Source organism: Camellia sinensis, chromosome 5 (assembly GCF_055761805.1).
Source record: "Camellia sinensis isolate YWXY chromosome 5, ASM5576180v1, whole genome shotgun sequence".
NCBI lineage: Eukaryota > Viridiplantae > Streptophyta > Magnoliopsida > Ericales > Theaceae > Camellia > Camellia sinensis.
This window is the reverse complement of record NC_138965.1, coordinates 102,243,822-102,268,842: the sequence shown is the minus strand read 5'-3', so window position 1 is coordinate 102,268,842 and position 25,021 is coordinate 102,243,822. Positions and strand designations below refer to the sequence as shown.

The window sequence follows — 25,021 nt, the reverse complement described above, 5'->3', positions numbered from 1 at the left end:
AGTTTAATTCTAATTTGTAGTAATTAGTTAATTTAGCTTAGTTAATTATTTGGAATTGTAATAGTTAGTTAAAATTCGGACATTTGGATATTCGGACCCTCCTGCGCGAAGGCAACTTGTAATATTGTGTATGTCTTCCAACCTCCATTTCTTTCTCCCATTTATTTACTCGCTTATGATGGATAGCATATGCCATCATGTTTTCCTTACCATTTTCCATGACTCGCATCCATTCGTTTTGCATACATGAAGGGTTCGGCTCATCATACTAATCAATGTCAATTTCAAATTCCTTACTCGAATACGTGATTTGTCACATGTCTTGAATTGACTCACATGCCATGCTAGTAGCCGAGCCTATTAATTGCATATTGCATGCATTGCATTAGTCATTTGCATCGTTAGGATCATTGTCATGACCCAAACCCGCCCCTATAGGTTTAGTGTCGTAACCGGTCAGTAATCCTAGATTACCTTCAGGCTCAAAGAAAAAATTTCAAAATATTTAAATCATATCGGGGCCTAAAGCGGAAACAAAACAAAAATAATAATGTCCACTGAGCTTGTGCATACATGATGACTAAAATAATTAAAACATTTAAAAACAATAATAATTTATATACATATACAAATCTTATATATCTCACATGCATACATTGAAGACTCAGCAAAATACAAAACTCTAACAAAGCTAAGGGGTTGATTTTCTTGGCGCTACTCGAGCCTAACTTGCCACATTCCGGAAGCTCTTCAAAAGACTGACATGGGTAGACTCCGAAACTTTCTCTATCCTTGTTGCTCAATTTGCTCACTTACATATACATATAAATAGTGAGCTAAAGCCAACCAGTAATAACAGAATAAAGAGGTTAAATAAATGAAGTTCGGCGATAAACAAAAACCTGTCTTACGATTTCGAAACGAATCTTAACTCATTTTCAAAGTAAGGCATTTGCCATATTATATCAAACTTTATAACAAAACATTTTCCATATCAAATCATATATTTCAATTTTCGAATCAATCCATGTCAATAGGCAAAACAATTCGATTAGCCGTCATATCAATTCTTTGCAACGACAAAAACCATTGTTTGATAGCATTTTCAAATTCAATTCTCAATGATCTATGTTATCTCAATATCAATACTCAATTCAATGACAACAATGGGACCTCAAGGGTCAATCAATGGGACCATAATGGGTCAATTAATATATCATATCCAATTTGACCATTAAGGTCTAACAGCAGAGATCTATGTATTTCAATTATCCAATGGGTCACGGTATTATTTCCCTTGGGTGAAGGCCAATGGGCCATCGTATTTATTTCCCCCAGGCAAGGGCCTCTTTATCAATGGGTCATGGTATTATATCCCCAAGGCGAGGGCCTATTAAGCAATGGGCCATGGTATTATATCCCCTAGACAAAGGCCTCACTAAAGGATGCCACAAATACATTTTCAAAAGGGAACTTCATTCATTCATAAGAAACTAAAGTTTCAAGAACCATTCGATGAACAATAATAGGTTTGATAAATCATCATGACGTTTCAATAAACCATTCGTTTCAATAAGCCATTCAATCATTCATATATCAATTTTAATAACAATAACATTTTCAAAAAATAATTATAACTCGAACATATCTTTATAGAGTCATTACTCACAGTGGGTTAAGTCGATATAAGGCCTTGGACGTCCACCTATACAAATCACATAACAAAGATACAATAGAAGCACCATTCAATATCCATTTCATTTTAATTCAACTCTCTTTATGTGTTTCTAACCGGTGCCTAAGAATACTCAGAATGCCATGAGGATGCAAATAGGCATTTAAAAGAGTTAGTTTTAAAAAAAAAAATGTTGAGAATAAGGTCTTCGCTCGAGCACACCTTTGGTCGCTTGAGCGATTTGCAAAACTTTATAAAAATACGGGATGGCCTCAATGTTCGCTCGAGTGGTGACTCTTCCGCTCAAGCAGTTTACAAATTTCCTGTGCTTTTTTTGTTTTTTGTTTTTTTTTTTTTGAAAACCAACAAAAATAATTTTCAAACACATTTTCAAAATTTAGACTCTTGCATGAACCAATTTAAACATGTAATTTTATTAATAAAGATGAACCCATGACTAATTTTCCAATTTCTACTACAAAAATCTCTTTGATCATTAAGATTAAAACCAATAATTTCATGAATATAATAATTCCAACATTCTTCTTTTTTTGTTTTATAAAACATAAATTAAAGCTATAAAGCCCTTTCAAAAATATTTACATGTAAAAAATTTAAATCAAAATCAAACTAACTTTTGATTCTCAAATATAAATTATAATTTATTTTTAAATTTGTCCAAATTTAGATTTAATTTATTTTCTCCATATTGACCCAATTTCAAACCTACAAATTTTAAAACATGAATTGAACTTTCAAAACTCTTATGTTGTGTTTGGTTGAGGGATTTGGGAGGGATTTGGAAAGGGAAAGGGAAAAGGTAGGTGAAATGTAAATAAAACATGCTTATATTTCACCTAGCTTCACACACATTTTCCCTTTCCCTTTCCAAATCCCTCCCCAAATCTCCCAACCAAGCACAGCTTTAAAAAACTCATGATATATGTACAATTGAAATTCAATTTCATGTTAAGAAAACTAAATTCAAACCCAAAGTGATTAATCTCTAAATTAATTTTCATGAATTTGAACTTAACTCCATTGCATGATTCTTCAAATAAATCATGTTGCATGTAATTTATGAGACTCAATTCAAGAATAATTCTCAAAATTAAACTCAAATTTAACCAATCTTAAGAATCATAACTCATGTTCTTCAACCTAACTTGATTTTACATGCAAAATCCAAATTTTTATCAATTTATATGATTGATCTTAAAATCTTTATTTTTAATCCTCTCAAAATCCACATTGAATCAATTTTTGTCTAGATAAATTAAACAATACTAGAAAAGTGATGGAATTCCTTACCTCATGATGAATTTTCCATAATTTTTAACTTGAATTTTGATATCCCACAAACTTTCTTCTTTTCTTCTTCTTCCTTGGGTTGAACTCTCTCTCTCTCTCTTTCGGCTGCTTCCAGCAACCTTGTATCTCCTCTCTTTGAATCTCATTCATTCTTGAATTCCCTCTCTCTTCCTCTTTCGGCCTCTCTCTCTCTTCTCTATGTTTTTTAATCTAATTTGCAGCACATATATCTCTCTCACACACACACATACACACACACACAACTTCTCTTGATGCATCCACACTACACACGTGCACACGATCCAAGCTGCCAGCACAACACCTATACACATATATTTGATTTCTCTGCACACCCATACACACTCACAACTCTAGATTCTTCATTAATTTGATTTATGATTAAGATTAGATTAATTAAATAACACGTGGTCTTCATAAATCTTAATTAACACATAATTAAATTAATTAAAACTAATCATAAATTCTACATAATTTAATTAGTCTAATTTGACTTCTATTAAAGCCCAATTAAGTATAATTAAATTTATCAACTGCATCAGATTTTTAATCAGTTTTCCAAAAAGGCTCCAAATATTAAATTAAATTCATTTCCATCATCAATTTTGATTTCTTAGATCTTTAAGGCCTTTAATTTCTAATCAAACCCAAAATCCTTGTCAATAAATTTCATATTCAAGTTGGATACATCATAAATAGATTTAATTCATAAGAATCTCAATTCCCAATCTTCATATCTTGATCAACTCCAATTCGGACCCAATTAATAAAATTTCAATTTTACTAAACTGAATTGAATAGTTAATTAAACTCTTATATGGTCCGATATTCGAAATTAAAATATTTCAGTTCGTCAATTTCACCTTCTTGAGCCACTTAAGCTTTTACTTTCTAATTCCAAAATAACTCTTTTATAAAATTATATACAAATCAACCTCAATATTGTTTATCAATTCCACAATTAAATCGAAATAATAATTAATTAAAATCCAAATCACTTTGATTAATTAAATGTAAAATATTATATGTGGTGGGTCGTCACAATCATGCATTTTTCTAACTATTGTTCTTCTATTTTGGCTTGCCTCAGTTGAGTACTAGGTGAGTATTTTTACTTTAGCATACTGTATGCGTGTGATTGTTGCCATGTCAAGCATGTTTACCATAAGGCTAAGTGCTTAATTGAGATACCTATTTGAAATGCCTGTGGATGAAGGTTTTTTTGCTTAAATTGGAATAATTTGATTGATGTACATGTGAGCTTACTTTTTCAAGTAACACATATGCAAAACACTTTTCAAAACCAAATATGAAATCAAAGCGTTCCAAATTTTGCGAATTAGTCTATACTTGTGTGCATCACTTAGTAAAGATAGCATAATAATCAGAACAATAGCATATACTGTACATAAGAATCACATCATGATTAGTAGAGGCTGATCTTTGATCGGGTGAGCGGGGTACTCAATTCATGACCTTCCCCTCTCATACCTAAGTTCCCGAGCTGAGAAACTTTGGTGATGACGGATAAGTGGCCTTTGACACGAGTCACGGGTTTCCTAAATTTCTCAAAAATATTTAGGTGGCGATTCTGAAATCTGGCAAAGCGATTTATTTTTGGCATTTTTTATTCAAAATCAATTTTCCAAAAAATGTGTCGAATTTGGACTCTTTTATGTTTATCTATTTCACATTGCACATGTAAAATCATATTCGAAACTACGGGAGTCCGAAAAGTAGAGCTATCTTATCCGAGGAGACTAAACCCCTCCGAAGAGCACGAAAAGCAAGCTACATTTGGGCACATCGAATTGCTTTTAAAACTCACTTAGGCAGTTCTCCTTTTCGACTTGTTTATGGAAAGGCATGTCACCTACCAGTGGAAATGGAACATAGAGCTTATTGGGTAATTAAAAGTTTGAATTACAATCTTGACATGGGTGGCTCACATCACCGTTTGCAAATCAATGAGTTAGAAGAGCTTAGGAGAGAAGTTTATGACAATTCTAGAATACACAAAAAAACGAGTTAAGGCATTTCATGATCAAAATGTTTTGAGAAAATCCTTAGAGCCTTCCCAAAAAGTTCTTTTGTACAATTCTAGATTGTTTTTATTTCCTGGAAAATTGAGATCTCGTTGGTCAGGACCTTTTATAGTGAGATAGTTTTTCCTCATGGCGCAATTGAAATTGAAAATCCTAAAAATGGTAACATTTTCAAAGTAAATGGACAACGTTTGAAACCATTTCTAGAGAATTTACCTGATGAAGAAACAATTAAGGAACTCTCTGATCCTACTTACCTAAATCCTCCTTTTAAATCCCTTCTTTGACAATAATAATTGTGTACATAGTTTTTTAATCATTTCTTTTCTTAATCTTTTTGCAGGATTAGTTGTGTTTGATGTTATTATCATCTTGGAATCTGACGTTAAAAGACCACTAGAAAATTATTAGTAGTAGTAGTAGTATTAGTATCATTATTTTGAAGGAAAAAAAAAAAAAAAGATGAGACTAATTGATAGTTTTTCATTTTGCATCCCCCCCTCCTCCTTGTATTACTAACACATTGCAGGCACAACAACTCTAATTCATCGTTTACGATAAACCCCTTCCTTTTTTTCTTTTTTTTCTTTTTTGACATTGAGGACAATGCATCGTTTAGATTGAAGGGACGTGTTTGTTTGCTGCGTTGTCATTTTATTCTTTTTAAAAAAAATGACCCTAATTTTCTTATTACATATGCATGGTATCTAATATCATACTTCTGTTGTGCTGGTTTTGATTGCGCAAAAAAATGTTGGTTTATGGATCATTAGGATATTTGATATGAAAACACCTGAACTAAAGGAACTTTTGTTTAGTCTTTCACAGTTATCTTTGGTTGGTGAAAAATTCATGGGGTGAGCTTTAAAATTTCACATGCATATCGGTTTTATCTGGCGGTTGAAGTTTAATACTTCGGGATGTAATGTGCTATCATCTTAGAGAAATTTGAATGAATAAATGTGTGTAAACCTTGAGTAGTAATGTTGAAATGAATAAAATGACAAATTAAATAGTTCTTGAAGTGGATTTTATTTTTAATTAGACTTTAAATCTTCACTTGGTAATCATTGCAATCCATTCAGACCTTGTAATAAGCAAAAAGGATACCAATGGGAATAGAGTGAGAGCTACCTTATGCTTTATAATTCTTTGAAAAGTAGTGAATAAAAATTTTGATGAGCTAAGGAGAAGGCTACCTACCCCACTTGAGTGAAAGCCACGTTTATCTAAAGTTTGAAAGCTTCAAGAGTTAAAAATATGGCTCGACTAAAAATCTTTCTACTATACTTGGTTTTACCATGTCTTATAAGTTTAAAGGTCCTTTGATGATAGTAAGTGCATCTTTTGTTTAAATTTGAGTTTGAAGGAGTGTTTAAATCTTATCACACAAAAGAAAATTGATGAATGATTTACTAAAAATTGACAGAGTGAGACGGACTTGGCGAAATAACTAAAGTTCGAATAGGGGGATTGAAATCTCAAATGTAGAAATGATCCAGTAACCTTAGTTGATGTGATTTCATTAAGTGTGACAACGGTAGGTGTAGACGCGCCCGAACGTCCCGGGAGAATCCCGAGAAGTTCATTAGGCTTATTACAATTCGGACTCAATGTCACGATTCTTAATCTGATCTTGCAAAGTGCAATGCGAGGTTGATAAATCTCCAAAAAGTTCAAATCCGACAAATCGTTTTGAAAATTTGATTTTTAGAAAGAAGTGTTAAACATAGACTGTTTTGCCAGATACAGAGTTGCCACCTAAATATTTTATTTTGGGGGAATTTAGGAAACCCTGACTCGTGCCTAAGGCCACGTGTCCATCATCACCAAAGTTGCCTCGGCTCGGGAACTTGGGTACGAAAGGGGAAGGTCATGCAATGAACACCCTCGCTTACCCGATCAAAGATCGGCCACTACTAAACATGATATCTTATTTTTGAAAACACATGTGTTCTTATTCCGGTTTATTAGCCTAGAATTACTATGTGATGCACACAGCATACAAGTATAGACTGGATCGCCTAATTTGGAACAAAAACAGCTCAAGTTTGTTTTTGAAAGCGGTTTGCTACTCGCAAGTAGGTTAAAATGCAGATTTTGCCACCCTCAAGTGGGCTTAGAAAATATGGTGATTTGCCATTCTCAAGTGGGCTTAAAACTCGCAATCAATGAATTGTTCCAATTCAAGTAATCCAACCTTCACCCGCAGGCAATCAGGCAGTTATATCACATAAGCAAATAGCCTCATGGTAAGCATGCTATCATAGCAGTCACTCACACACATGCAAGGATGCTAAAGCATAAACACTTACCGAGTACTCCGAGCCAAAACAAAAGCTATGTTAGAAATCAATGCATGATCCTAGTTCATGTTTAAGATGGCTAATGCAACACATGCAAAATGCAACTACGATAGGCTCGGCTATTCTAAGATGGCATATGAGATGCTACAGATAACACGCATTCAACTTGGAATTGAAATACGATGCAGTTAGTATGATGCGCCGAGCCTGGTGCATGCAAGACAAATGAATGGATGCAAACATGCGAGCATAAAGATGCTAATTGAAACATGCCCTAAAACTAACCATCGTAAGCTGGTAAATAAAAAAAGAGAAAGAAGTGGGGGTTGGAAGACATGCATCACACACACGCACACTTATTACAAAATTTGCCCTCTCGACGGAGGGTCTGAATAAATAATACAGAACCAGCTAGCTAATCTAAGCTAATCTAATTAAACTAGTTATTACACGACGAAATGAATAACAAGTTACAACTACTTATTACACAACATTAACTAAGTAAGCAATCTAAATGAGCATGCAAACTAAATGAATGTGGGTTGCCCCAGCTCTATTTTGAATGACAAAGGATGCATGCATGCTTGAATTGCCTTGTTCGGAAATCCCTCGTGACGCCCCGACTTGTCTCTGTTTGCAATTAACCTCAGAACACTGCACAAAGCTCCAGAAGGCTGAAACTCAACCCTGGGAATCTGTGGGAAGGCTACCGACCAGCTATTGGCCTTGGAGACCACTTGCCAACCACTTTTGTGGTGAAAAACCAAAAAAAGTGGTCGGCCAGCCACTAAATCTGGTCAGCCGACCAGTTTCTGCCCCTAGTTTCTGGTTTTCTGCAATAGGAGGCAAGAGAGAGAGATGGCAAAGTATTCGCAACACATGTCTGCACGACCACTCTCCCCATCATTGCATAAGCTCAAGGGAGTGTAGTCCTTGACCCTCGGACCACCAATTACGTATCTCGATGCATGATAGCCGAGGAGTCGAATTGCACGACTCAATATGAAATGAATGCACATACAATCACCTAAAGCCAACAACTCCGTCATGGGTAGTCAAGAGTGTCGGCGACTGGAAATCGAGGCACGTTTCATCATTTCAAGCATAAAACGTCCATCGTTCCCCGTGTTTGGACTAACCCCTATTCCAAACACAATGCAACAAACAAGGCATGCACCAATGCAACTCAAGCATGCAATCTCAATGCAATGCAACTAAGTCATGCAAACATGCAAGGAATACCATGCAAACATGCAACTAGCATACACAATACTATGAACTAACAATGGCATACTCAATGCACATGACACTTAGCATACACAATGCACATAGAAACTAACATACACAATGAGATGAACAAGACATGCACAATGCAATGATCAATCATGCGACAACATGGCATACTCAATGCTATGAACTACAATGGTATACTCAATGCAAAATGGACTTAAACCAAAATGGATGGGCCTCAGCCACACCCAAATTTGTGGCCAAAACACCAAAACTAAGGCACCAAATGCAAGGCATGCATGCACATGCATTGGCCTATAAGCTAGGTAACAATAAACAACCCTTAGAGGCACTCAAAGGGTGAAAGAAGTGGGAATATTGCAGGCCTAAATGCTCTGAAATATCATGGGAAATGATGCCAAATCACGCAATCAACACAAATGAGGCATGCAATGGCACCCAAAGCTTGAAGCTAGCATATGCATTTGTACTACAACTATGCAAAACATGAAGCATATGACCAATGTAACCAAAAAAAATCCCTGAGCATGGTAAATCATGGACAAAAGCTTCTTAAAGTTAAACCAAAAGCATGCTAGAATGACATGTTAAAACATGATGCATGTTAGGCTATTTCATGGAAATGCATTACAAGTGCATGGAACATGCAAGGGCCAACCAAACCGAACCAAAACAGAGTCATGACATGGCAAAACATCACCAAAAACATGCTGAAATGGGAACAAAACAACCTTGAATGACATGCTACTTCATGAAGCACACAAGGCTAGTTTGTGTGATTTACACTACAAGTGTATTAGGCATGCATGGGATGACCAAACCAAGTCAAAACTGATCTGAGGTATGCCAAAATAACCCCAAATACATGCTAAGATATGGTCAACACACACTTAACAAAGGTGCTCAAATATGAGGCAAATATGACAAGTATTGAAGATAACAAGGAGAGGGGATGACCCTCTCCTTCTTGGGACCTCAAAACACCATCCCCAGCACCGAAATCCCTTTCAATGGTGAGAAGGCCAAAACAAGGTGGTCCCAAAACTCACAAAAGAGACACAAAAACAATGCCAAACAAGGCGTAAAAGGGGGTAAGCAACCTCAAATGAAAAAGTGACCTTAAACAAACTTTTTAAGCATGCAAAAACAGAACTTTTTCCAGTTAAGAGCTAAGCTTAAAACAGTATGAAAATAAGGCTAAAATCTTAAGCAAAAATGGGGGATTTAAGGGTTGGAAACTCACCCTTGATGACCCTCTTCAAGGCTGCAACTCCAGCAACCTCTTTGAGTTCAAACTAGTCCAAAAACTCCAAAAACAACTCCTAGGTGCCTCAGCAACAAAAGGATGATGTTTGGATAGGGCGTTGTGTGCACAAAAGTGTGAAGAATGGTCACTTTAAGGCACAAAATAAGAGGGAAAGAAGAATATAGAGAGGGAGATGTATCTATTCCTCCTAGCAAATTTCAGAACCTGTGGAATGAAGAGGGAGAGCCTCTCTTATAAAGGAACAAAGTTAAAGCTTCCTCAAGAAGCTAAAACTTGGATGCAATCCCTCCATACACGTGTTATGGAGGATACAGTCTGTGCCCTCCAGCCAGCACAGCTAGCATCCATTCAGTCTGACAAAACAAAAGGAAAGCTGTCAACTAGAAAATGTGGTCGGCCTGCTACTTTTAGTGGTCGGCCGACCACCCAAAGTGGTCTCCCAAAATAAAAGCTGGTCAGTAGGAGGAATTGGTGGTCTCCACACTGAAAGCAAGCCAATGGTGGGGTAGGAAACCAGAAAATGTGGCTCACAGACCAATAAAACCAGTTTCCCGACCAGAAAATCGGCTGGCGAGAAGAAAAGTGGTTTCCAAGGATAAAAGCTGGTCTCCCACCCTTGTACCACTTCCCAAACATGGAAAGGAAGGTTTGTACCCAAGACAAACCAAAACGGATGCAAGACGAGGGTTCGAGAGGCAAGACACACGGCCGAGAGCCCCGAAAACCAGCTGTTGAGTACCAAAAGTGGTAGGCAACCACAAAAGTGGTCTCCCGGACCACAGTGTCCCTCTAGACAGAGGAAACAAGGTGTGGTCCAAAAACCAAGCCAAATAGAGAACGTTAAGCAGTCCCGAGACAAGGCGCACGGCCGAAGGCTCCGAAAATCAGAAACTGATCTCCAAACGAGAAAAATGGTCTACGACCGCGAAGAGTGGTCTACGACTGCGAAGGAATGGTCTTCAAGACCTCTCCCTCCCTCCAGGAAGAGAAACAAGGTTCAGTCTGCAAACCGAGCCAAAGCACAACGAGTTCGGAGACCCAGAGGTAAGGCTCTCAGCCAAAACTCCGAAACTCGAAATGAGCAAAACATGCACTATCACCGAGCGCTCAATCGGTGACGTCTGAGTCTTAAGGTCGATCAAAAATAGGGTGTCTACAGTTGCCCCTCTTTGACAAAACTCGGAAGTCATAAGTGACGGAGTGAATGTCAAAGCCCAGAGACGACCCATTTTTGACAAGGCCGAAGACTTAGACAAACAGGCAAGATAACAACGAGATGTGCCCGTAGGCAGGGGCAAAATGCAAAGGACATGCAAGATGCCGAACATAACTTATGATCATGCAAAGAAAGTTGTAATGAAGCAAATATACACAATAAATGCAACAGTTAAGCAGCGAATTCAAACCAAACTACATTACATGCAGAAAGGATGTAAGAAAATTATGCAATCCTCACAAACATGTGCGATAGATACATAAAGGTGAACGAAGTGTGATAGATACATTAAGTGGACAAGCATGTGTGATAGATACAAAAAGCGAACATAATGTGATAGATATACAAAGCGAGCCTGTGATAGATACACAAAGTGAGCATGTGATAGATACACATAGTGAGCGTGTGATAGATACACATAGTAAGCGTAGTGTGATAGATACACAAAAGGTATGCACAAAGTGTTATAGATGCACTAAATGAACAAAGTATGATAGATACACTAAAGGTGAGCACGAAGTGTGATAGATGCACTAAGTGAACAAGTATGATAAATACACTAAAGATGAACACGAAGTGTGATAGATGCACTAAGTAAACAAGTGTGATGGATACACAAAAGGTGAACACAAAGTGTGATAGATGTACTAAGTGAACAAGTATGATAGATACACTAAAGGTGAACACGAAGTGTGATAGATGCACTAAGTGAATAAGTGTGATGGATACATAAAAGGTAAACACAAAGTGTGATAGATGCACTAAGTGAACAAGTATGATAGATACACTAAAGGTGAACACGAAGTGTGATAGATGCACTAAGTGAACAAGTATGATAGATACACTAAAGGTGAACACGAAGTATGGTAGATGCACTAAGTGAACAAGCGTGATGGATACACAATAGGCGAACACGAAGTGTGATAAATGCACTTAGTGAACAAAATATGATAGATACACAAAAGTAAATGAAGTGTGATGGATACACTAAGTAAATGAAGTGTGATGGATACACTAACGTGAACACAAAGTGTGATAGATGCACTAAGTGAACAAGTGTGCTAGATACACAAAAGGTGAACACGAAGTGTGATAGATGCACTAAGTGAACAAGTGTGATAGATACACAAAAGGTGAACACGAAGTGTGATAGATGATCTAAGTGAACAAGTGTGATGGATACACAAAAGTAAATGAAGTGTGCTGGATACACTAAGTAAATGAAGTGTGATGGATACACTAAGGTGAACACAAAGTGTGATAGATGCACTAAGTGAACAAGTGTGATGGATACACAAAAGTAAATGAAGTGTGATGGATACACTAAGGTGAATGACCTTAAACGGAACTTCTTTGAATGAACCGTACATACAATATCGCCTGGTTGCGCCAGTTTCAAATGAACCGTACATACAATATCGTGCATGAATGAGAAAGAAACTTGATAGGTACAATGCAATACAATGCATGATGTTTAAGGAATGCAATAAACAAACCTAGCGGCGTTTTAGAAAGCACCTCATAGGGTGAGTGGCGATAAACCGCTCTACTCTGACGGGGATCTCCCCTCGTGCTCTTCGAACACTTACCTTCAACTTACAGTACAAAGGCTCTGAAATACTGACAAGGGTTCTTCACGTAGAACACTTTGGATGCTGCCTTTCTTCCTGATCATATTCACAACTTTCCCTATTCTCCAACGGGGTGACAGACTAGGTTGGTTCAGTATCCAGAATTGAGGTGCATACACGCTATCTCAACCTATGGGGCTTCCATATAGATTTCAAGCCGAGGACATGCCTCTAGGTATTTAAACCAGACTTTAGTCTCGGAAATCCCGAACCTTTGCATTCTAGGCAACAGCCATTCGAACTCTAGTTTCCACCGTCGCAGTTGGTCTCCTAGGAACTCATTGCGAACACATCCAAGATGCCTCTGGCAGGGAAAGGTACTCAGGGAGAGCACTTTTGATCGCCATTCTGGCTTGAAGCAGACTTGATCTTGAGCTTGAGGTAGAGGCACACTCATACTTCGGAGCATTGGCAAGACCTAAAGAGGTACACACAGAATGCAATCTCGAAACTTACTGAAGTTGAAACAAACTCAGATACCTGACATCTTCCCTCTTTTTTTTTGCTTTGCAGTCTGGAACCTATATAGCTTTAGATAGGTCCTGGTTTTACTATTCCCGCATGACCTGGGTTGAACCCTGCGGTTTTACGAAAGAACGAATCTTGTTTTGCACAGATGTGGAGAACGACACGGCACTCGGAGCGCAAAACGATTTTATTTTTGAAATTGAGAGACGAGTTCTTGACCGAGGTATTGAGCCTACGACTGAACACAGCGCACTATGACTCAACAACGGAAAACAAAAGGTAAACAACCTAAACACATCGAGTAACACTTGAAATGACTCGAAATAAGAATCGAGATAAAACAAAAAGACACGACACTCAGACGTGCATAGGGAGCCTGTTTCTCTGGGTATTGTTTCCCACCATTTCTCATTTGTGATTCTTACATCACTCGGCCCTCAGGCTCTATTTTTTTTTTTTTTGATAAAAACCCTTTTTCCTCACTTTTTCTCTCAGCGCACATCTCTTTATTCTTCAATCTCTCATTTTTTATCCCTTCCCTGGGTGGTTGATGGATGGATAAACAAGAAGTTATGGGCTCTTGCCCCTAGCATTCTGCTAGATTCTCTTTCTTCTGCTCACAACAGTGAACTTCCCCCACAAAGGGGTTGTGATGCGGCTGGATGTGCAGCAGATCTGCAATTGACATTGGTTGACGATGCTCTACTGGGGAGTTTGGACATGATTAGATCTGTCCAGATGAGGGAATGGAATATCCTGCTCTATTCCAGTTCGTGCTTCGCACTTAGCTTGATACCTCACTGCTTGGAGGATGAGAGAACTTTCGGCATTTTGCTGTTAGTTTCTGTTGTGCCTTTTTCTGGCAGATACGGTGCCCTTTCTGGCAAGTATGTTGACAATGGGAAAAAGACAAAACACCTGACTTAACTGTGCCCTTAATTCATTATTTTGACCATTTTTTGTTTTTGACGTTCTACTAAAACAATTTTGACCAACATGAGAGTTAGATTAACATGCTTGTTCGATTTTCTGATTTAAAACCATGCAAGTTAGGTTATGAGCACTGAAAATTTTCCTTTTTGGGTCCAAGAAAATGGTACAGTTTTGGAAAAATGAAATAATTTTCGAGAGAATTGGTCAACTTCATTAAAAATTCTCAAAAACTATTTTTGCAAACGGCCTCCACTCAACGAGCATGGAACCTACTCTTGAGGTGCACGACCTTAGATCCATAACAATGGAAAATTGCCCTTTGTCTGAACGACACTGTATGGCAATGGAAAATTGGCCCTTGTTTGAATAGCACCGCAGCGCACTGTTTGGTAACGAAAAGTTGCCCCTTGTTTAAATAGCACGGCAGCGTACTGAACGGCAACGAAAAGTTGCCCCTTGTTTGAATAGTACCGCAGCACATTGTAACCGATTCTCACTATGAAGGTCACAACTGAACTCTCGAATACGGAGTAGACCAAGATGACCAAGATGATCAATACCATTACACGGACACAATCAATTCGGAAGTGTTTATAGCTGCACTTCATAATGAAGTTGCCTACGTGTCCCAAACATAGGAATCAAGCCATACGTAGTTCGGGGTGAAGGTATACTCGGGAATTAACCTCTCCTTTTGCGCTCTAACTTTTGCCAAGGCCGCCCTTCCGGGTTTTCAACCTTGCGAGCTATGTTCTTCTTTTCATTTCAATTCTTTTCATTTCTTTTTTACTTTTTTTTTCTTTTTCATCTTTTCCTTTCATTTTCTTCATTTTTCTTCTTTTTCCTTTTTTCATTCTTTACATTTTTCTCTTTTTTTTGTTCTTTTTGTTCTTTTTCTTGCTCTAACTTTTGCCTGGGTCACCCTTCCAGGTTTTCGGCCCAGCGAGCCTCTCAAGGGTAAAAGTGTAGCTTTGTCCATGTCAAATGGTTTTGAGATCCGGAAGTCATCTGAATCCAGGAGAATGGCTGCTGTTCGCTGACGATGCAGGAGTTCATCCAATAGGGGGCTGAATTTGCCCCTAGTGTTGTGGATAGGAACTCGGTTATCCTTCAGCAATACTTTCTTCTTTCCTCTCCTCTGAGATTTGGCATTCTTGCTGATCTTTGTTAGCTTGAGAAACATCCCAATTTTTTTTTTTGACTCTTCGAGCACCTTTGACATTTTTGCCCCTAGTTCGAGGGGTGCTTTTAATCTAGCTTTACAAACTTCTTTTGACGACATCTGATCTTCTTGATCTGACTTCCCTGCCCCTAGTTCGAGGGCTGCTTCGAATCTGGCCACACAGGCCTCACATTGTAGTTGACCGTTGAACATTCTAAATTCAAGTTTAAGGTTTGAAAGTGAGGGGTCGAGTCTCGGGGCTGAGAGAGATCCTAAGCTACACAATCTCAAGAGCGATTCCACACGGGTCTTCGCAGGACCGCGCAAAATATTTTTTGAAATCTTTTAAGAAAGCGACTAGTCGCTCGCACTGAAGACAGTGCGAAACCAATCTGGATCAAGCCAGGATCCTTCTCAGTACTCACATTAACAAACATGATCTCATTCATTAAGGGATTAGCATGCCTCTCTTTCTCTCAATTGATCAAATTTTGCAAAACCCGAGGAATTCCTTCCTCTTCGTTTTCATCACAATGTTCAAAAAGGTTTTGAAAAACTTAGGTCAATGTAATGACTTAAAGGCACAAAAAACAAGGTGAAAAGCACTGCCGTTTCATTCAAGTTTGCTGGCACAACAGGCTCAACGCAGAAACAAGCACAAAAGCATGAAAACCACAGCTATTTCAATTAGATCTTCTGGTGTAACTGGCTCCCCCGAAAAAACAGATTCAAAAGAAAGCGAAAAGACAAACACAAAACAAAATAAAGATATCTGAGGTAACGCCCCCGGGATCACCCAACTCTAACAAAACAAGACTGACTCGATACAACAAGACAGACCCAACTGACTCAGTATGAAAAGACTGACTCTATACAACGGGACAGACTCTAAACGACATAACAAAACTGACTCAATACTCGAGTCAGAAAGTACAAAAATTAGCACTCATAAATGCTCAAAACAGTGCGTGCCATACGCCACATTTGGAGTAAACTGAGTGCCGCCCGCAGGTGGTTCATCCGCTGATCACATATTCGTACTATCCCCCAAGTTCACTGATCCAGTGGCAATAGACTTTGCTGAGCTGGTGCGGCGATGACCTTGTTGTCAAACAGATCTTGTACATCATGGCGAAGACGAAAGCAACTGTCAGTGCCATGACCGATTTGTTGATGGTAGGCACGGTATTTAGTCTAGTCATGCTTTGGAGGGATAGGATCGGGTAGAGGCTGTTGTTCCAACGGTTTCAGATATCCTTTCCAGAGTAAGACCTCTAGAGCCTTTGACAAAGGCATATAAAGTGGGGTAAAACCCCTCTTGACTCGAGGTGGATATTTGGTTTTTTGTGAGCTACTTCCGGACGCACCGGTGAATAGGGTAGCTATTTTTGATGCGATGGTGGTGACCATGCCCACTTCAGAAGATCTTGCAGTTGCATCACCACTGGTGGTCACGTTCGAACTGCGAGAAAATGCCCTCCTGGGCTGCTCCTTCTCCTGGTCAATGAGGCCCTGCTTCATAATGTCCTCGATCTGTACCCCAATCTCATGTAGATCTACAAAGGTGGGGAAGGGGAGAACGATCATCTTCTGCATGAGCTTGGGCTGGAGGTTGCACATAACCATCCGAATCTGATCTTTGTCAACAGGCCTGATGGTCATCATCGAGGCCTTAGCCCTCCACCGGGCCACAAAATCGAAGAAACTTTCCTTCGGCTCTAGCCTAGTGGTCTCAAGATCATGGGTTGTAATCTCAATCTGCGTGTTATAGGAGTATTGAGCTATGAAGGCCTCAGCCATCTCTTCTCAATTCCTCTTGACAGAGTCCTCCAGTTTTGCATACCAAATAGACACTACACTCGACAAGGTCCGGCCAAACAAGGAAAGCTTCTGTAATCTAGAGAGGTCCATCGGCCTTAGTATATCTGAAAACAGTCGCAAATGCACCATGGGATCTCTAGACCCGTCAAAGCAGTCTCTGTGTGGCATCTTAAATCGGTCCGGCAGCGTCACGGCCGAGTCGATGTACCCATCCTCAATATCTGGAATGGACTTCAGACCCTGAGACTTCTTGAACAGCTTTTCAAGCTTGCTCACTTTCAATGCTGTGGGGTCCACGTCGAACTCAAAAGGAGAATCCGGTAGGTTGGTCTGCGCTTTGGATAGCTGGGGTAAGATCGAGGGCGGAGCCGGCCCTATTGGAATGTCTATATCATCCTGGACGTTAACTGTCTCCCCGAGTATAGGAACTCTTGGTGGGGGAGGAGCCTGGTGTGAAGCAGATGCTCCGGTCTGCTGTTGTAGCCTGAAAATTACCTCTGCCTGTTGGGCCATGACCTCAGCCTGTTGTTTGGCAAATTCTGTTTGACGAGCAGCGTCTTGCTGCATGGTTTTCATACTCTCCTGGAGCTAACGCATCATCTCTTCCATTCCTGCCATACTGCCCTGATCTAACTGATCTATCGGTATATCTGTCTCTGTGGTAAAAGCAGATATCTCAACCCAACTGCACACAGGTGAGATGGATAATGACTGCTGATCCGAAGACTGTTAAACTGATGATCTGCGCCTGACTGATCTTTTTACCCTGCCTCTGGCGAAGGAACACTGATTTGCCCTTGAACTGAATCTCTGACCTAACAAAGTCTATCAGCACAAGTCCAACGTATCGGGGGATATTGGAGCCTTCTGAAGCTATGGTTCCAAGACTACCCCAAGCAAAAGAGAAAACAGGCAGCACCTCAGCCCAATTTCACCAGAACAGATATGAGCATAGCTGAATGACTGCACTCTCTACAGGATTCTGCCCAAAATTCTTTCTTGTAAACTGATACCCTCAGGTAAAACTGATTCTCCCAAATATTGATGCTCTTAGGCCAGATACCCAGACTTGCAACTGGTACATGCATTCCTATAGAGGCCAACTCTAAAAGCACATAATCAAGCAAATAAGAGCCAAAACACCCCTATGGGGGGGTAGGATTTCCCTGTCCTATTTTGTCAGGAGCTAAAGTTTCAATACACACGCAGCGGTTTTCAAACAACCTACAATCGGATAAGCAACCTGTCCTAGTTTGGAATAGTCACTATGGATTCCGATACGCACTAGGTCGAATGGTCGAAAAGGGTGCCCCGGTAAAAATCGAGGTTTGTGTTCCTATCGTGGCAGAGCCCTTAACCGGTCAGCCTTATGGCACACTTCTCAAAATGAGCCTCCAGCAAACCGTTCAGGAATAGCAGATGGCAAACACGATGTCCTAGGCGCACCAATGCAAATGCAATGTAAAGAAACACATAAGTGTAATCAAAACAAGATATCATGAGTTTGACTCAAGCTATCTAAATCTCCAGCAGAGTCGCCAAAAATTGTAGACGCGCCCGAACGTCCCGGGAGAATCCCGGGACGTTCATTAGGCTCACTACAGTTCGGACTCAATGTCACGGTTCTTAATCTGATCTTATAAAGTGCAATACGAGATTGATAAATCACCAAAGAGTCCAAATCCGGCAAATCGTTTTGAAAAACTAATTTTTAGAAAGAAGTGCCAAACATGGACTACTTTTTCAGATACAGAGTCGCCACCTAAATATTTTATTTTGGGGGAATTTAGGAAACCCTAACTCGTGCCTAAGCCCACGTGTCTGTCATCACCAAAGTTACCTCGGCTTGGGAACTTGGGTACGAGAGGGGAAGGTCATGCAATGAGCACCCTCGCTCACCTGATCAAAGATTGGCCACTACTAAACATGATATCTTGTTTTTGAAAACACATGTGTTTTTATTCCGGTTTATTAGCCTAGAATTACTATGTGATGCGCACAGCATACAAGTATAGACTGGATCGCCTAATTTGGAACAAAAACAGCTCAAGTTTGTTTTTGAAAGCGGTTTGCCACTCGCAAGTAGGGTAAAATGCGGATTTCGCCAACCTCAAGTGGGCTTAGAAAATATGGTGATTTTCCACTCTCTAGTGGGCTTAAAACTCGCAATCAATGAATTGTTCCAATTCAAGTAATCCAGCCTTCACCCATAGGCAATCAGGCAGTTATATCACATAAGCAAATAGCCTCATGGTAAGCATGCTATCATGGCAGTCACTCACACACATGCAAGGATGCTAAAGCATAAACACTTATCGAGTACTCCGAGCCAAAACAAAAGCTATGTTAGAAATCGATGCATGATCCTAGTTCATGTTTAAGATGGCTAATGCAACACATGCAAAATGCAACTAAGATAGGCTCGGCTATTTTAAGATGGCATATGAGATGCTACAGATAACACGCATTCAACTTGGAATTGAAATACAATACAGTTAGTATGATGCACCGAGCCTGGTGCATGCAAGACAGATGAATGGATGCAAACATGCGAGCATAAAGACGCTAATTGAAACATGCCCTAAAACTAACCATCGTAAGCTGGTAAATAAAAAAAGAGAAAGAAGTGGGGGTTGGAAGACATGCATCACACACACGCACACTTATTACAAAATTTGCCCTCTCGACGGAGGGTCCGAATAAATAATACAAGACCAGCTAGCTAATCTAAGCTAATCTAATTAAACTAGTTATTACACGACGAAATGAATAACAAGTTACAACTACTTATTACACAACATTAACTAAGTAAGCAATCTAAATGAGCATGCAAACTAAATGAATGTGGGTTGCCCCAGCTCTATTTTGAATGACAAAGGATGCATGCATGCTTGAATTGCCTTGTTCGGAAATCCCTCGTGACGCCCCGACTTGTCTCTGTTTGCAATTAACCTCAGAACACTGCACAAAGCTCCAGAAGGCTGAAACTCAACCCTGGGAATCTGTGGGAAGGCTACCGACCAGCTATTGGCCTTGGAGACCACTTGCCAACCACTTTTGTGGTGAAAAACCAAAAAAAGTGGTCGGCCAGCCACTAAATCTGGTCAGCCGACCAGTTTCTGCCCCTAGTTTCTGGTTTTCTGCAATAGGAGGCAAGAGAGAGAGATGGCAAAGTATTCGCAACACATGTCTGCACGACCACTCTCCACATCATTGCATAAGCTCAAGGGAGTGTAGTCCTTGACCCTCAGACCACCAATTACGTATCTCGATGCATGACAGCCGAGGAGTCGAATTGCACGACTCAATATGAAATGAATGCACATACAATCACCTAAAGCCAACAACTCCGTCATGGGTAGTCAAGAGTGTCGGCGACTGGGAATCGAGGCACGTTTCATCATTTCAAGCATAAAACGTCCATCGTTCCCCGTGTTTGGACTAACCCCTATTCCAAACACAATGCAACAAACAAGGCATGCACCAATGCAACTCAAGCATGCAATCTCAATGCAATGCAACTAAGTCATGCAAACATGCAAGGGATACCATGCAAACATGCAACTAGCATACACAATACTATGAACTAACAATGGCATACTCAATGCACATGACACTTAGCATACACAATGCACATAGAAACTAACATACACAATGAGATGAACAAGGCATGCACAATGCAATGATCAATCATGCGACAACATGGCATACTCAATGCTATGAACTACAATGGCATACTCAATGCAAAATGGACTTAAACCAAAATGGATGGGCTTCAGCCACACCCAAATCAGTGGCCAAAACATCAAAACTAAGGCACCAAATGCAAGGCATGCATGCACATGCATTGGCCTATAAGCTAGGTAACAATAGACAACCCTTAGAGGCACTCAAAGGGTGAAAAAAGTAGGAATATTGCAGGCCTGAATGCTCTAAAATATCATGAGAAATGATGGCAAATCACCCAATCAACACAAATGAGGCATGCAATGGGCACCCAAAGCTTGAAGCTAGCATATGCATTTGTACTACAACTATGCAAAACATGAAGCATATGACCAATGTAACCAAAAATAGTCCCAGAGCATGGTAAATCATGGACAAAAGCTTCTTAAAGTTCAGCCAACAACATGCTAGAATAACATGTTAAAGCATGATGCATCTTAGGCTATTTCATGGAAATACATTACAAGTGCATGGAGCATGCAAGGGCCAACCAAACCGAACCAAAACAGAGTCATGACATGGAAAAACATCACCAAAAACATGTTGAAATGGGAACAAAACAACCTTGAATGGCATGCTACTTCATGAAGCATACAAGACTAGTTTGTGTGATTTACACTACAAGTGTATGAGGCATGCATGGGATGACCAAACCAAGTCAAAACAGATTTGAGGCATGCCAAAATAACCCCAAATATATGCTAAGATATGGTCAACACACACTTAACAAAGGTGCTCAAATATGAGGCAAATATGACAAGTATTGAAGACGACAAGGAGAAGGGATGACCCTCTCCTTCTTGGGACCTCAAAACACCATCCCCACCACTGAAATCCCTTTGGATGGATTTCAGTGGTGAGAAGGCCAAAACAAGGTGGTCCTAAAGCTCACAAAAGAGGCACAAAAACAAGGCCAAACAAGGCCTAAAAAGGGGTAAACAATCCCAAACGAAAAAATGACCTTAAACAAACTTTTTAAGCATGCAAAAACAGAAATTTTTTCAGTTAAGAGCTAAGCTTAAAACAGTATGAAAATAAGGCTAAAATCTTAAGCAAAAATGGGGGATTTAAGGGTTGGAAACTCACCCTTGATGACCCTCTTCAAGGCTGCAACTCCAGCAACCTCTTTGAGTTCAAACCAGTCCAAAAACTCCAAAAACAACTCCTAGGTGCCTCAGCAACAAAAGGATGATGTTTGGATAGGGCGTTGTGTGCACAAAAGTGTGAAGAATGGTCACTTTAAGGCACAAAATAAGAGGGAAAGAAGAATATAGAGAGGGAGATGTATCTATTCCTCCTAGCAAATTTCAGAACCTGTGGAATGAAGAGGGAGAGCCTCTCTTATAAAGGAACAAAGTTAAAGCTTCCTCAAGAAGCTAAAACTTGGATGCAATCCCTCCATACACGTGTTATGGAGGATACAGTCTGTGCCCTCCAGCCAGCACAGCTAGCATCCATTCAGTCTGACAAAACAAAAGGAAAGCTGTCAACTAGAAAATGTGGTCGGCCTGCTACTTTTAGTGGTCGGCCGACCACCCAAAGTGGTCTCCCAAAATAAAAGCTGGTCAGTAGGAGGAATTGGTGGTCTCCACACTGAAAGCAAGCCAATGGTGGGGTAGGAAACCAGAAAATGTGGCTCACAGACCAATAAAACCAGTTTCCCGACCAGAAAATCGGCTGGCGGGGAGAAAAGTGGTTTCCAAGGATAAAAGCTGGTCTCCCACCCTTGTACCACTTCCCAAACATGGAAAGGAAGGTTTGTACCCAAGACAAACCAAAACGGATGCAAGACGAGGGTTCGGGAGGCAAGACACAAGGCCGAGAGCCCCGAAAACCAGCTGTTGAGTACCAAAAGTGGTAGGCAACCACAAAAGTGGTCTCCCGGACCACAGTGTCCCTCTAGACAGAGGAAACAAGGTGTGATCCAAAAACCAAGCCAAACGGAGAACGTTAAGCAGTCCCGAGACAAGGCGTACGGCCGAAGGCTCCGAAAATCAGAAACTGATCTCCAAATGGGAAAAGTGGTCTATGACCGCGAAGAGTGGTCTACAACCACAAAGTGATGGTCTACCAGACCTCTCCCTCCCTCCAGGAAGAGAAACAAGGTTCAGTCCGCAAACCGAGCCAAAGCACAACGAGTTCGGAGACCCGGAGGCAAGGCTCTCAGCCAAAACTCCGAAACTCGAAATGAGCACAACATGCACTATCACCGAGCGCTCAATCGGTGACGTCTGAGTCTTAAGGTCAGTCAAAAATGGGGTGTCTACAGTAGGGTATTTTTGTATGATGCATATGTATTGTAATTTTTGGGTGATTGAAATTTTATGGGTATATTTACTGCAAATCCTCATGAGACTATAACTCATCCAGTAAGGCTAACCTAAGGGTTCAAAGGCTTATTGCATATGCTAAATGCAATTGTGTCTTCCTACGAAAATGGTTTAAATTAATAGTGTTTATTTATGTTTTTGAATAAAAATATAATATTTGTTTTCATCGCCTTAACTGCTAGGGACTAGCAATAAGCTAGTTGGGGGTGTGATAAGTGCTAAAAAGTATATAATTATTCTATTATTATTAGATATTAATACACTTTTATAATATTAATTCCTCATTTCATTTATAGCTACGAGTTTAATAGAGTAATTTTACTTTTTGTAGAATAACTTGTAAATAAATAATCATATGGCTCAAGCCCTGAATAGTGCAGATGGGTTTACTTCTTCTCAAGGCTCATTAGTCAACTCCTCTATTCATACGCAATGTGGTGGACCAGGTGTCAAAACTAAAGGGAAGAGAAGACTTTACCGTAAAGGTCATCCATTCCCCAACTTTTTGCAAAGGGGAGCAATCTTTAGGGCTGCTGTAGCGGTCAATTTCACAAAATAGCCAATCCAGTAGATCTAGTCGAAGAAGAAGGAAGTAAATGGAGGAAGCGCAAGCCACCATTCATCCTAGTAAATCTCTGGGCATTAATTTTGAAGGTAAGGACTCGGAAGTGATGAACAAACTAGTTAATATGGAAGTCAGGGATGCACAAAGAGTAGCAGGTGTTGAGCAAGGTCTGGTGGATGGCAACTCTTAGCAGGTCTATCAACTAGGGGTTAGTGCAGCAAATATGTTTGTAATGAAGATGTTATCCTGGAATATTAGAGGTTTGGAAAGGTCGGAGAAAAGGTGTAGAATTAAAAATGTGGTTAAGGATAGGCAGATTGATATCCTTCTTATTCAAGAGACCAAGCACAGTAATATACAAGCCTGAGATGCAAAATCAATATGGCCATGGGACAATATGGAATTTCTGGCTGTGGATGCTGAAAGGAATTCAGGGAGACTGTTATGTATTTGGAACCCATATGTTTTCTTCTTGTCAGAGTGTTGTAGCACCAAAAATCTCATCATCATATCAGGTTCCACTCGTGATCTTCTTGAATGTACTGTTCTTAACATTTATGCACCGAATGATGCTGTTGGGAAAAGGAAGCTTTGGGATTATCTAATTAATCTGAAGCAACATTTCTTGAAGCCCTGGTGTATGGGAGGGGATTTCAATGAGATAAGGTTCATAGCTGACAGGAAAGGCTGTAATAGGCGAGACAGAGGTATGCTAGAGTTTAACAATTTCATTGAACATTTGGCATTAGTTGATATCCTTTTGCTTGGTAGAAGATTTACTTGGTGTAACTCATTGGAAAGTGAGAGATGGAGTAAAATTAACTGTTTTCTTCTGGAGCCCATCTGGTTAGAGAAATATTGTTTCAAACTTTGGGGCCTACCTAGGGGAGTTTCTGATCATTGTCCTCTGCTGCTTATGGAGGATTCAAGGAATTGGGGTCCCAGGTCGTTTAAATTTATAAATTCTTGGGCTATCCATTCTAAATTCCTAACAACAGTGGAGAAGTGTTAGGTTGAGTCCTATGTCCAAGGTTGGGCTGGCTATAAACTGATGAGGAAGCTTAGCTTATTGAAATTGGAGTTGAAAAAATGGAATGTTGAAGTATTTGGGAATGTGGTGAACCAACTGAAGAAGGCCGAAGATGATTTACATGCTTTAGATATATTAGCTGAATCACGACCTCTTAGCTCTCCAGAAACTACAAATAGGAGGGAAATTAGCAATCTGGTCTGGAAGCATAGAAAGATGAATGATAGGATTTGGTTCCAAAAATCCAGGTTGAATTGGGCACATAA

The 25,021-nt window shown here is 39.8% G+C and overlaps 1 protein-coding gene and 1 long non-coding RNA gene across 3 annotated transcripts; one reads left to right on the top strand and one right to left on the bottom strand.

Moving 5' to 3' along the window:
- Positions 1-530: 530 nt before the first annotated feature.
- On the bottom strand, positions 531-3,233 carry LOC114262799 (uncharacterized). Of its 2 annotated transcripts, XR_003629468.2 has the most exons (3): positions 2,987-3,226; positions 1,670-1,705; positions 531-811 (listed from the first exon to the last, which is right to left on the bottom strand). It is a non-coding gene; the product is annotated as an uncharacterized LOC114262799 (long non-coding RNA). The 2 variants fall into 2 exon arrangements; XR_014329918.1 differs by having other exon boundaries at positions 531-1,705; positions 2,987-3,233.
- Positions 3,234-24,122: 20,889 nt separating this feature from the next.
- On the top strand, positions 24,123-24,737 carry LOC145791573 (uncharacterized). The gene has a single exon (XM_082871938.1). It carries the CDS (start codon positions 24,123-24,125, stop codon positions 24,735-24,737), a length of 615 nt encoding a protein of 204 aa, XP_082728064.1.
- The last annotated feature ends 284 nt before the right edge of the window (positions 24,738-25,021 follow it).